The 13,367-nt window shown below is 36.9% G+C and overlaps 1 protein-coding gene across 1 annotated transcript; it reads right to left on the reverse strand.

The window, feature by feature from the left end:
- Positions 1-10,030: 10,030 nt before the first annotated feature.
- On the reverse strand, positions 10,031-11,854 carry LOC104236126 (uncharacterized). Its single transcript, XM_009790003.2, has 2 exons — positions 10,778-11,854; positions 10,031-10,282 (listed from the first exon to the last, which is right to left on the reverse strand). Exons 1-2 carry the CDS (start codon positions 11,726-11,728, stop codon positions 10,220-10,222), a joined length of 1,014 nt encoding a protein of 337 aa, XP_009788305.1. The 5' UTR covers positions 11,729-11,854; the 3' UTR covers positions 10,031-10,219.
- Between the last annotated feature and the right edge of the window lie 1,513 nt (positions 11,855-13,367).

Raw genomic sequence — 13,367 nt, forward strand, 5'->3', positions numbered from 1 at the left:
ATTTTTGTTTGTCGGGTTCTTTTCCAAGGGTGTAATAGTAGAACCATGGTTGTAGCATAAAACATTGTGACTTGTTTGGTACTTTTGTTCTAGATTCGAGCACGTGATAAGTTTTTAAAAATTGCACATTTCAAATTTTGTAAATAAATAGTTAGTCATTTTCGTGAAATCGAGGCTCGCCCTTTGACTTTGTGCTTACTTAGAGTGTCAAACATTATGTGATGAAGCATTGACTTACCTTGTATTCACTTAAGGACTGAAATTATGCCGATTCGAGCAGTTCATGCATCGTGAGTGGTGAGAATTTGTATAAATAATATATGTGCTCAACTTGTAATGTCTAGAACTTGCCCATTTGGTTTCTCAATGCAAATCCCAGGCTGATTATTAGGTGTTAAAATGATCTCAGGCTCTCTTTGTGATTGCTAACTACTTTTTGACCAAATTGACCTCCCTGGTGCATTGATCATCCTAGTTATCCCCCATCGAGCCTTTAACCTTTTATTTGGTATCTATATTACAAACTTTTACCATTTTTTGTAATAATTCCCTCTTTTGAACCCGTATCATCTTGAATGTTGAGAATGATGCTAAAAGCCTAAGTTGGAGGTGTTGGTATGAATTGGAAATTGGTAAGATTGTACATTGTGTAGAAGAAACTACCTCAAAGTTGTTTATATGAAGATACTCAAGCTCCAATAGAAAAGCAAAAGATAATATTTTCTCTGTGTGTGTATATATATATATATGAGAGAGAGAGAAGAGAAAAACGGAATCTTGAGAAAATTAAGGAGATACTTTGAGGTGATTCTATGTTGGTAACTAGAGGTCAACAAGGGCTCTGTGGTTCTATGTGTGTAAAATGTGTGTAGCATTCAAGGAGATTACAATCACTATATTCCCAAATATTCATCCAACCTGTCCCGAAGCCTACACTACAACCCTTAAAATGTCCTTTTTGATCTACAACTAGTTATTCCTAAGGTAGCGATGAGTTAAAATAAGGGCAAGCATATGGACTAATACTTGTAGCACTTAGTCTTCTCTCTGAGTGCAAGTATGTTGGATTGTATCCCCTATACATATTTGTTGAGTTGGGAATTTTCTTTGATGTGAGCACGCATGAATTGCGAGATTTAGCGGAAGTTAGACTTCTTGAAGTAGGATGCAAGTGCATATCTAGCTATGGGTAGCACTCTGTCATTGCTCTTGAGCCTCGAAACTCACAAACTGATTATTCGAACTGTTAAATGATATGTGCTTTCAAATAAGGGTAAATATAAGAAGTTACATGCTTCATAGCTAACAGTCAGCACTATCCATAGTCACTATTGCTTTGTGATCAGTCGCAAGTTGATTAGTATTTGGTAAGTTGACTTTTTAGTTGTTTGAGGGCAAGCAAGAGTCTAAGTATGGGGTGTTGATGTGCTGTAGAAATGTGGAACTTTCAATACTAATTACATAGGCTTTAGCTCGTTTTTAAAGCATTATAAGTCAATTTTTATGTAATTTTGATGTTTCGCAAGAAACCTGACTTAAAGAGCTAAGAACAAGAAAAAGATGACAAAAACACATGGAAAAGCATAAATGCGATAGACCTGTGATCGCAAAAGGTATGGGCAGGCCGCAGACCAACAACAAAGTGAAGCAGACTAGCCCAGCTCTTGAGAGTCAAATCTACTGTCGCATAAAGCTTGTGCGGACCGCAGAATGATCGCATAAATACAATAGGAGTTTCAACGAGGAAAAATCTACGGTGTGATCTCTAGTCGTGAAGTCAAAATGCGGACCGCATAACCAAAATGCGATGGAAAACTAGAAGATCATGTTATCAATTCTACGGCAGAAAATGAACATTTGCGGACCGCGAACGTGTTCTGCGACCCATTATGCAGTCACAGATTGAATCTGGAGGGTTATTTTTGTCACTTTTTGACCACAACTTTTGGACCATTATAAATAGAATAACTAGGGTTGTTGTGCAGTCATCTTGTCAGAAAAGGGGACAGAAACACAGAGCATTGAATACACCATTAGTTTGGAAGCTTTTGAAGAAAGAATCCAAGATTTTTCCTCTTTATAAGCTTTATATTTTTATTCATCACTTTGCCTTATTCTTTCCATCCCTTCAGGGTAGAGGTAAGGTCTGCGTACACACTATCCTCCCCAGACCCCACTAATGAGATTTTACTGGGTTATTACAGTTGTTGTTGTTGGTGGTGGTGTTGTTGTTGTTTGTATTTGTATTCTAGTATGAGTAGCTAACTTTAAATACTAAGGTTGTGGACCCTAAATGGGTGTAATGTTTATGAGTGTTTGACATTGAATCTATATGATGGTTGGTCGATTTTTATTCATTTCCCATGCTTCATGTATGGTTAATGGTTGCAAACATTAACTAATGTCATTTTACTCTATACTTACTTGGAAAAGAGGTGTAGAGTTTGGCAGAATTGAATAACAAGAACTCAAAGCTTTAAACTTTGTTTAATAGAATTGCTTAGGGATAAATGGATTCTACTTGGCTAAAAATTAGGTGTTCTTAATTGTAACTCTTCTATATTTGGAAAAATTATAAAGAGGAAATACTACCTAATTATTGAAAAATATTGGGTAGTCTTTTAGAAATAACTTGCAAATCAAAAGACTTTCCATTAGAAATATATCATGTCAACATCAATAGCATTACATTCTATTGATGGGGACACAACCTTGGTTACTTAATCAAATTAATCAATTCCTTTTACTAAATAGGTTATCTTGATAATTCACAATTACAAAACTATTTTTGAGCTAACGGAGTAGAACTACAACGCAAATTAAGTTGCACACTACTCAAGTAATATTTTCACACCTATTCTCTGTGGGATTCGACCCCCGACTTAGTTGGGTTATTATATTTAACATTTATTGCCTTACACCATTTATTTAGGTGTAATTTGAGCGTATCAAACTTCCAATTTTGATGACGTCCAAATCAACTACTAAGAATTAAATAGACACAATCGCATGCAATATAATTTATCGAAGTTTGAGTCGGGATCGAATCCCACAGAGAACAATATGTAGGCGATTAGGAGTGTAAGAGAATTATCGTTTGCTATGCAATGCCAAACACTTAGAATGGTTTTGAGAAAATATTTATAACTAATTTTGAAAATATAAAATAACCTAGAAAGCAAGTAAAATGATCAATGACTACAAGCATGGATACATGAAAAATTACACTCAAGTAACGACCCAATGTATTTTACGATTTTATAAATATGAGCGAGTTTATATTAATTAGCCTCGGGTAATAATTCTTTATTAGCTTCTTCCAAAGACTAACAAGACTTCCTAATTAAATTATTCCTAATACAATTAAGAGATTAAGTACACTCGAATATGGCCACAAGTAGTTCAATCTTATTCCTAGGTCGAATCTATAAAGTGAGGGTTAAAGACTTAAGTTCTTGTTAATTAATCTTTCTCAAACCTAAATTATCGTTTCCAAAATTAGTTCGGAGTAAATGGGTGAGTACTAGGGTTAGCTAATCCCTTTGAAAATATTAAAGAATAAAAATAATTAAAGAAACAATAACTCACTTCAAATTAAATAAAAATCATTCAATACATAAGCACAACAAGATATTTAATTCACTTTTTAAGTACGAATATTCCCATAAACAAGATTCAAGTGTTGGAAAAAATACTACACACTTAGATATTCAATACAAAGCAAGGAAATGAAGAAACAAATATAAATGGGTAAGAAATTCTCAACCAAAAGCTTCAAATCAAGACCCAAGTGTGTGTGCATGAATCCTAGCTCTAAAACTTGTCTTCTCTAGTCAAGAGCAGCTAAAGATACCCTCTAGTCGGCCAAAGATGTTTTACAAATGAGCTAGGTAGTGTATTAAATGGCTTGGGGATCAAAACGTGAAATTTCATTTCTGCCCAGAAAACATGTTATGCGATTGCATAGAGAGAAGCACGATCACGGTTCACAACTTCTACAAAGCTTCGCGATCGCATACAGGAAACCACGTTCGCGTAGAACGTTTGACCAGGCTGACCATTTTTACTTCTTCGCGATCGCACAGCTTCAACTGCCATTGCACAGCTTCACTATCCTGGACTTCTAAGATCGTGTATAACCCTCCGCGATCACACAGAGCAATCACTGGAAATAGTCCATTTTTCCCCTTTTTAACACATTTTGACTTGGTTTCTTCCGTATCTTCTCTAAATCACTTGATACCAGAAATATGCCAATAAACCTCAATAAATGACTTAGTTTCTTAACAAAATCATACCAAAGTCTAAGTATCAATAAGAGATAAGTTGGTAAAATACCAACTTATCAGCGTGCACTAAAGGAGTTGTGGCTAACTGAAGAACCAAGAGGAACATGGCCAGTTGCCCGGATGGGTCTAGAAGGACGACCTCTATTGTAATGGAACTGGCCTCCAGACGAGGCACTACTGAAACCACCTGATCTATGAGGCCTCTTGGCCTCCCGCTTTTTATGTTCTTGCCTGCGAACTAGCTCTGAGCATCTAGCAATCTTGACCACCTGGTCAAACCTAGTATCCGTCGCAACCTCCCGAGCCATAATGAAACGTAAACCATAGTTGAAGCCATCAATGAACCTCCTAATCTTCTCCATCTTGGTGGGAACCAACCATACAGCGTTACAAGCCAACTCTGCAAACCTCATCTCATACTAAGTCACTGTCATATCCTCCTAGCGTAGCTGCTCAAACTTCCTACACAAGTCTTCTCTACAAATATGTGGGACAAACTTCTCTAAGAAGAGAACTGAGAACTCATGCCATGTAAGTGGCGCTGCGTCGGCTGGCATGCTCAACTCATAATCTTGCCACCATTGGTAAGCTGCCCCTGTCAGATCAAAAGTAGTAAATAAAATTCCACTGGTGTCTAAAATGCCTGTTGCGTGAAGAATCCGCTGACACTAGTCTATAAAGTCCTGAGAATCCTCTAAATCTACTCCCCTGAACTTTGGAGGCATATGCCTCCCAAACCACCCAATCTCTTCTGCTTCTCATCACTTATATGGGGACCAACCTTGGCACGACCGGCAACAATCGGCTAAACTGGCAATACACCCGGTGTCTAGAGTACCTGAGCTACCTACTCTAGAGTACGGGCGGCAAGGGTTTGAGCACCTCCCCTAGACTATGAAGTGGATGGTGTAGTTGGAACTGAAACTGCCTGAGCCAGTCTCGTGCACACAGTCAAAATTTGGGCTAAGGCCTCTTGAAAGCCAAGAATAACAAAGGGAACTGCTAGTGTCTGAGCGGGTCCCACCGGCTCAACCATATCTAGTACATGCTCCTCAGTTGGAGAAACTAGTGGCTCCACAGGTGCTGCTCTAGCTATAGTAGGAGCCACACCTCGGTCCCGACCTCTCGCGGCCCTAATTGGTGGTACTGGTGGACGTTTGCCTCATCCCGGTCACACGTGTCCTCACTATTTGCAAGAGAATAGAAGAGTCAAGTTTCAAGCTTCGGAAATAACAAAACTGCATGACAAGAATGTAAGAAAGTGAAGTATCCTAACAATTTGGTAGCCCATTACATGTAATACCTATAAACCTATGGATCTGATACCAACTTGTCACGACACAAATTCAAATCCATCGTGATGGTGCCTAACACACCGACTAGGCAAGCCAAAACATAATAATAAAGAACCATAATAACGAAATTTATAGAAATAGCATAAGTCTGAAACCTCAATGTAACAAAATACAACTAATACAATATAAATCCCCCATAAATTGGTAAATACAGATTCATAAGCTCTACAATGGAATATAAGTCTGAAAACTATATAACAATACTATCTGAACTAAAAACAACAGTGCATAATAAAATACAAGTCAAGACTGGACGAAAAATACAGCTCTACCTCGTCCCTCGATACTCAGCTCAACAAGCAACGCTGTTACTTATAACTAGTATCAATACATGGATCTACACAATTAAGTGCAGAGTGTAGTATGAGTACAACCGACCCAATGTACGCAATAAGTATCATAACTAACCTCGGCGAGATAAAAGAAGTAAGAATTATAAATGATACCTACTATAATCTGTACAGTTTTATCAAATTAGCAAGTGCAGAACAGTGATGTATTCAGGTCATGAAGCATAGAAAGAACCCTTTCTGTGTGTGTGCAACTACTCAAGTACTCTGTTCAGTCAATGCTACTACATATAAAGATGCAAATAAATTAGGTATCTAACCATGGGAATTTGCAAGTAAATATGAATTGCAATTCCAAAACATATAGTGGTCGGACTTTTCTCAAGCATTCCATATCCGTACCATGTCATGGATAAGGTTTTCTCAATATTCGCGTGTGCACCATCAAGAGAGAAACATGAGAGGGTGACCCTAGGGGGATGGATCTATATCCACACGTTGCACGGACATCTCACGTGCTGCACGGATAACTCTCATGTTGCACGGACAATTCACGTGCTAGTAATATCAATATCTGGATCCGTACAAACAACTCATGTGTTGCACGGGCAACTCACATGCCAATAGTATCGACCGCACGGACAACTCACGTGCCAACAATCACAAACCTTCTGGCGTGGTCACAAGCTACCCATCCAGATCATAACTCACTGAAAGCAATTATACGAGAATCTATGTACATGATCAATGATTATCAAGTGTCATACTCCTGGACTGGTATAACTAACATGCTATAGTGTAGGCATGTACAATGTGTGGTATCATAGCTAAAATAAATAATTTCTTCAAGAAATAGTAGTTTACCAGGTTCAATTGGGAAAATAATGTCAGTGAAATATCAAATGGGGTACAAACAGTTGTCGGAGGGGTATAAATAGGAGAAATATCTCAGCTTAGGCTTAGCAGTCAATTCAAGGCATGTAATAATCTAAACTACCTCGAACATGAAAATAGTACCCCATTGCATGTATATGGGCTTAGCCCACACATATGCGTCACTCATGGAACGTAATTATCACAAATAATTCAGGCAATTAGTGTCTCAACCAAGTTTAGATAAGATACTTATCTCAAGCAAGCCAAATCACTCCTCTAACAGACCCTTCCTGTGTGTATCAACCACCAAACGACCCGAATCTAGTCAAAGTAACACAATACCACCAATAAATGTCATAGGAAATGATTCCAAAAGTTAAAGCTAAGATTTTTAACTCAAATCAAAAAAGACAAGTTCGGGCCCGCACCCTGAAACCCAATAAAATTCACAAATTCCGAACACCCTTTCAATTGTGAGTCCAACCATACAAAAAATCATCCAATTCCAATCACAAATCCATCCTCAAATCCGTAAATTTCACTCTCCAATAACATAGTCCAAAATCCCCTAATTTTACCTCAAACACACATAAACTAGGTGTACAATCAATGGGTAATCAATATCTAATGCCAAAATCGAATAAACATTACTTACCTCTTCAATTGAGATGAGAAATACTCCAAAATTCACCTTAGACTGAGTTCCACAATTCCAAAAATGAGAAAATAGTAAAACCCTTTGATTTGAATATCCTGTCCAGCATTTTCGCTTCTGCGGTCCAAGCGGTCGCACCTTTGACGTTGCACATGCGATGCTACACCTACAGAAATATCAATGCAGGTGCAAAATTTCATTAATTCTCCAACCAAGCGCACCTGCAGTCCAAGTTCTGCACCTGCAAGACTGCCTCTGCGGTCTCTCACCCGCTCCTACGCATCCGCACCTACGGATAACCTATCATGCCTGCGACCCAGGCTTAACCAACCACACTCCGCATCTACGGACCTTTCATCGTAGAAGCAACTCCGCTTCTGCAGAAATTGTATGTGCATCTGTAATCACTCCTCATCTAAACCAATCTCGCACTTGCACGACCTGGGATGCACCTGCGGTACCGCATCCGCGGCCATACCCACCGCAGGTGCGAAAGCACCATAACCCAAAACCTTTTCAGTAATCCCTCAAATCACAAAATAATCTGCCAACCATTCAAATCGCACCCGAGGCCCCCGGGACCCTATCCAAACATACCAACAGATCTTAAAATATAATTGAAGCCTCAAATCACATCAAACAATACCAAAATCATGAATCGCACATCAATTCAAGCCTAATGAACTTCTAACTTCTAAAACTAATGTCGAATCATATCAAACCAATTCTAAATGACCTCAATTTTTGCATACAAGCAATAAATGACATAACGGACCTATTTCAATTCTTGGAATCGAAATGCAAACCCGATATCAACAAAGTCAACTCCCGATCAAACCTCACAATCTTCCAAACCTTCAACTTTCCAACTTTCTCCTAAAAGCCTCAAATCGAACTACGGACCTCCAAATCCACATGCGGACATACGCCTAAGTCCAAAATCACCATACGAAGCTATAGGAACCATCAGAATTCCATTCTGGAGTCAACTATACAAAAATCAAATGCTGGTCAACTCTTCCAACTTAAGCTCCCAACCCTTAGGACTAAGTATCTCAATTCACTCTGAAACATCCTCGGAACCTAACCAAACACTCCGACAAGTTATATAACCATAAATGAAGATAGAATAAGCAATCAATATGGGAACGTGGTTATAATATACAAAATGACCGACCGGGTGATTAAATAAAAGTTCTAATCAAAAGATTATAGAGGAAATGTTTTTCATTGAATCACTCATCAATGCCTTTAGAATGGTGACTGTAGACATTAAAAATTTATCAAATTAGTTAATTGAAAATTTGAACTAGTGCCTCTACAAGATGAGCCCATTGTGGTTACTTGGTGACTACTCTACTCAAGAGCCCATTAGGGTTACTTGGTGGCTACTCCACTCAAAGCCTAATTTATTCCTGCAAATAAGGCTACATATGTCCTCCAAAATCCATCTCATCAATTCTATAAACTCTTGAAATATGCACAAAGTGATCAAATATATAATATTCGAATTCTGCTACATGCTTCTTGATCATTAAATACATCAAGGAGATCCATATCATCACATGTTCAAAAAATACGCTGCAAAGACCCTCGAATTATGGATAACAAATCTTGAGAGAAGAATCGAGGGATAAACAAAGTTGTAACCTACAATGTTTATCAATAAAATTTATTTTTTCTTTAAAGTTATTTGTCGCTGCATTTTTATTTTTCTGCACCAATTTATAGCAAATAAATTGGCACGTCCAATGGGACCAATTATGCCCTTCATCTCTTTCTCTCGTAAAGCAAAGTCTGCAAATTCCAAAACAAGTTGGGGGCAATATCTCTTGTTCCCTGTTCGTCGAAGTTTAGCACACATTGTCATTACAAGATCAAAGGTGTACTTCAAGTCTCGTTTTCAAGTTTCGGCAAGCCTACACTCTGATAAATCTTGAAGTAGGAGGCATTTGTAGATATTGAAAATTTGTCAAATTAGGGCATAAAAAATTTAGACTAGGGCATCTACAAGATAAGCCCATAATTCATATTTAAGCAGGGACAGATCTAGTGAAAGTTCATCCGAACTTAGTAGAATTGGCTTATACTCTATTTATGTGTTAAAATTCCTCTAAATAAGTATAAGTAACAGATTTGGAATCACAAAAATTAAATAAGATATGATAAAATTTCGAATCCAAACCAAAAAATTCAAATTCTGAAGCAGCCTCTGCATTAAATCTTAAGTAGGGATAAAATCACCCGGTTACGCTCAACTAAAATATCTTTCATAAAAATAGTTTTTGATGTATTATTATGGAAAGTTGGATAAAGTTTGATGGTCTAAGATAGCATGAAGAGGTAGAAAACATGTGGTAACAAACATTGTGCTCGTAGAGAGAGTAAACAGTATAAGTAATTTTCTTCTATTTAAACATTTTTCTGTTTTCCACCCCTCCTTCGGTATTCGCTTTATGGATGGACTAATTCGAATTTGCACCAACTAATTCCATTTTAGAGAATAAAGTACTTCTTATCAAAGACGACTCTATTTTCAATGTTTATTTAGACATATATTTTTAATGTATAGCACAATCAGACTTGACAAAATGAGTCATTAAATAAAAACATTTTCTTAAGAATAGCAATATTTTACATCATAAGAGGTTGGCTAAAGGCATTCATATGGAAGCTGTTCGTCCTGCAATTTGGAATTTGTACTTTGTATCCTCGAAGCTTTAAGTGCCTTCACTTAGTCCGCGTTTACATTTTTCACTTCTTTGAACAAAACAAACTTTTAAGAATGTCTGGACAACATGAACTCCTTAACCGTTCCTGCAAATAACGGAAAAACTTAAAGCCAATTCAACAAGTCTTACACTACAAATTTGTCAACCATAAGCATCCAAGGGTGCAATAAGTAATGAAGTGGGATAATATCATGGAAGAGAAAGGTTCCATTTCCAGCAATCATAGAAAACGCCGGGTGATTCTTTCCATCTGTCTGCGTCTCAAAAAGGTGGTGAAGAGGTAACTTGATTAAATAAAAATGTTCTTTCTCTAACAACCTAAACTTTTTGATAAGATGTCACATACATCAATATGTTGCAACAACAGGCATATGTCCTAGGTTCGAGTCTCATCATCATTTAGTATCAAAAAGATTTTACACGTGCTTGATCCATGAAAGAGAATCAGACCCCCAGAGACATATTAAAGATATAATTTAAATAAATATAAGTGTGTTGTGCTCTCTCGAGCTAACCGTGTTTATATCACTGTTATAAAAGAAAAAGAAAGAAATTTGTCAACCATTAAAAGAATGCTTACTTTGTGAGAATCATTGGTTTGATAAGCCTTCTCCATTTCCCTGCCTAATCCCATCCAAACTTCAGAACCAATCCCATTTGAAGAAACCCCTTTTGTCAGAGTAACGTAGGCAACATTCTGTTTCTCTTTAGATTCTGGAATTTCCACTGCATGATAATCTGCTCCTTTTCTCATTTGTTCATCGTTTAGCAGCTGTGATTTTGCAATATCAATGGAAAAGCAGCCATCACTTAATTGGTAACTTGGTGTTTGTTGTTGGATTTGAAGCTGAACATGATCTTGACTAATACTTTCCTCTGTTCCCTTCGTGTATTTTGATAGTAAATCCATCAACTCGTCACATTTAGTTTCTTTCTCGAGCGCCTGATGAGATGATTTGCTCTGATAAATCGACTCACAAGGATTATGAATATCTTCTCCTTTGTGTGTAATAGCACACGAAATGTGTGCATCGAATTCACAAGAGCTGCAATGGTAAAGCCACTCTTTATAACTCGGCTTTTTGCATAAATCACATTCGAAATCATAGGGAGGACAGAATTCTAAGTCCAATGTATGGCAGTGGGATGGCAATTTTAGTGAAAGAGGTAATGCTAAACATAGTGTGTGATAATAACTATAACATTTAGCACAAGTGTAAGAAAAGCCGGCGATTTCTTTTCCACAGGCTTTGCATCTTGTTGAGTCATGAATCGATGAAGAAGGCGTGGGTAGGAGAGTGAGGTGATGGATTGGATCCACAAGATGCTGCAAATTCTTGGGCATGTTGAAGCATACTTGATGAAGGAAATATGAGCATATTTCACATTTGTAGTAGAATTTACCAGGAAATATACTGAGTTTGCAGCCAGAACAAATTGCATTTCCTTTGGGAGGAAGCTTATTGGTGTACTCCAATTGATGTCCATGACTAAAATGTTTGGATTGAACTTTCTCTTCTCTTTTTTCCATCACTTGTTACACCGTAAGTTACTTCTATTGCCTTCTTTTCTTCCTCGTTAAAGTCATATTATGACAATTGTGTTTGTTTTTTTAATGTTACTTTTTTTCTTGGAGGCAACGAGATGAAATGTTCAACTCTTGTTACAAGAGAATGGAGCTATCGATTAGCTTTTTCCTAAGTGTGTTTCTAAAAAAAAAATCTTCAGGTTTTGTCTTTCTTTATACTCCTTCCGTTTCAATTTAAATGACACATTTCGCTTATCGAGAGTCAAATAGTGCTAAGTTTGACCAACATTTTAAAATATGTATTTTTATCCTATTGACATGAGCAAAATTGCAACTTATAGCGTATAGTTTTTTAATATTTTAATTTTAAAATACTTAAGTTAAACTAATCCAATTTAGCTTCAAAATGTAGTCAAACTGATTCTCGATAAACGAAATGTGTCATCTAAATTGAAACTGATAGAGTACCATTTTTAATCTATTCCAAGGAGCTCCTATGTGCTCGTTTGTCCTTAAATGGAAAAGAAATGCTCACTCTGGAAATGGACAAACAGTATATTGCTAAAGATGCCTAACCAAGAAAACAGTACATTCACAATGGAATTTTTAGACTTCATCTAATGAATTAAAAATACCACAATTATGCTGAATAAGTCCTTTTCGGGGGCAAGAATGTGTTTGAATCAAAATAAGCATGCGCTCCTATTTATTCTTTAGCAGGACCTAGTCTAACTAATTGGATATTCGATAGCTTCGATAGCCGCTCCTTGTACTCCCTCTGTTTCAATTTATGTGAACTTATTTCCTTTTTGGTCTTTGCCAAAAAGAATATCCCTTTTCTTATTTGGAAACAATTTACTTTTATGCAATGATTTATAGCCACACAAAATATATGTGCCTCATTTTACACCACAAATTCAAAAGTCTTCTCTCTTTTCTTAAACTCCGTGTTCAATCAAATGAGTTCACATAAATTAAAACGGAGGGAGTATTACTTTTCTTCTTTCTTTAATATTCTAGGATCTTAAAAAGTATTGAGCATTCACATGGTTTATCTTGTGGAAAAGTTTTCTTGGACAAGCAAAGAGGAGAGGGATACCTAGTGTGTGTTAGGACCATAAAGAATCAGGTTTTCTGCGCAAGCTAGCAAAGCAAACCTTCAACAACGATAAATAAGACAATAAAAGAGAAATATACCAAAAGAGACACAAATATATAACGTAGTTCGGTCAACTGACATATATCCACAATGGAGATGAGCAATCCACTATGTAAAAAGAGAGTACAAAATATCGAGAGAACAATCTCACGAAGAGGCAAACACAATTGACACACTAACACTTGTCCCGTAAAGTTATCCCTCCTAAACAAGACTCTCAAGCCCCTTATGACAACATTGTGGATACTACTGAATGAGAAGAACAGATTTTCAATTTATAGAACTCCAAACATTTTCCTACGAGAAAAGGGACTAGCCAAATATGAGAGATTTATAATTTCCTTCTACAAGAAGGAAAACCCAATTATGATAAATATATTGCTCTTTCCTTTAAGAAATAGAAAAATCAAATATGATAAGAAAATTATGGTAAACACTAGCCAAGGAAGGCCCTTCCAATTGATTGTTGAAAAATTAGCTTTA

Source organism: Nicotiana sylvestris, chromosome 3, assembly GCF_000393655.2.
Source record: "Nicotiana sylvestris chromosome 3, ASM39365v2, whole genome shotgun sequence".
Lineage (NCBI taxonomy): Eukaryota > Viridiplantae > Streptophyta > Magnoliopsida > Solanales > Solanaceae > Nicotiana > Nicotiana sylvestris.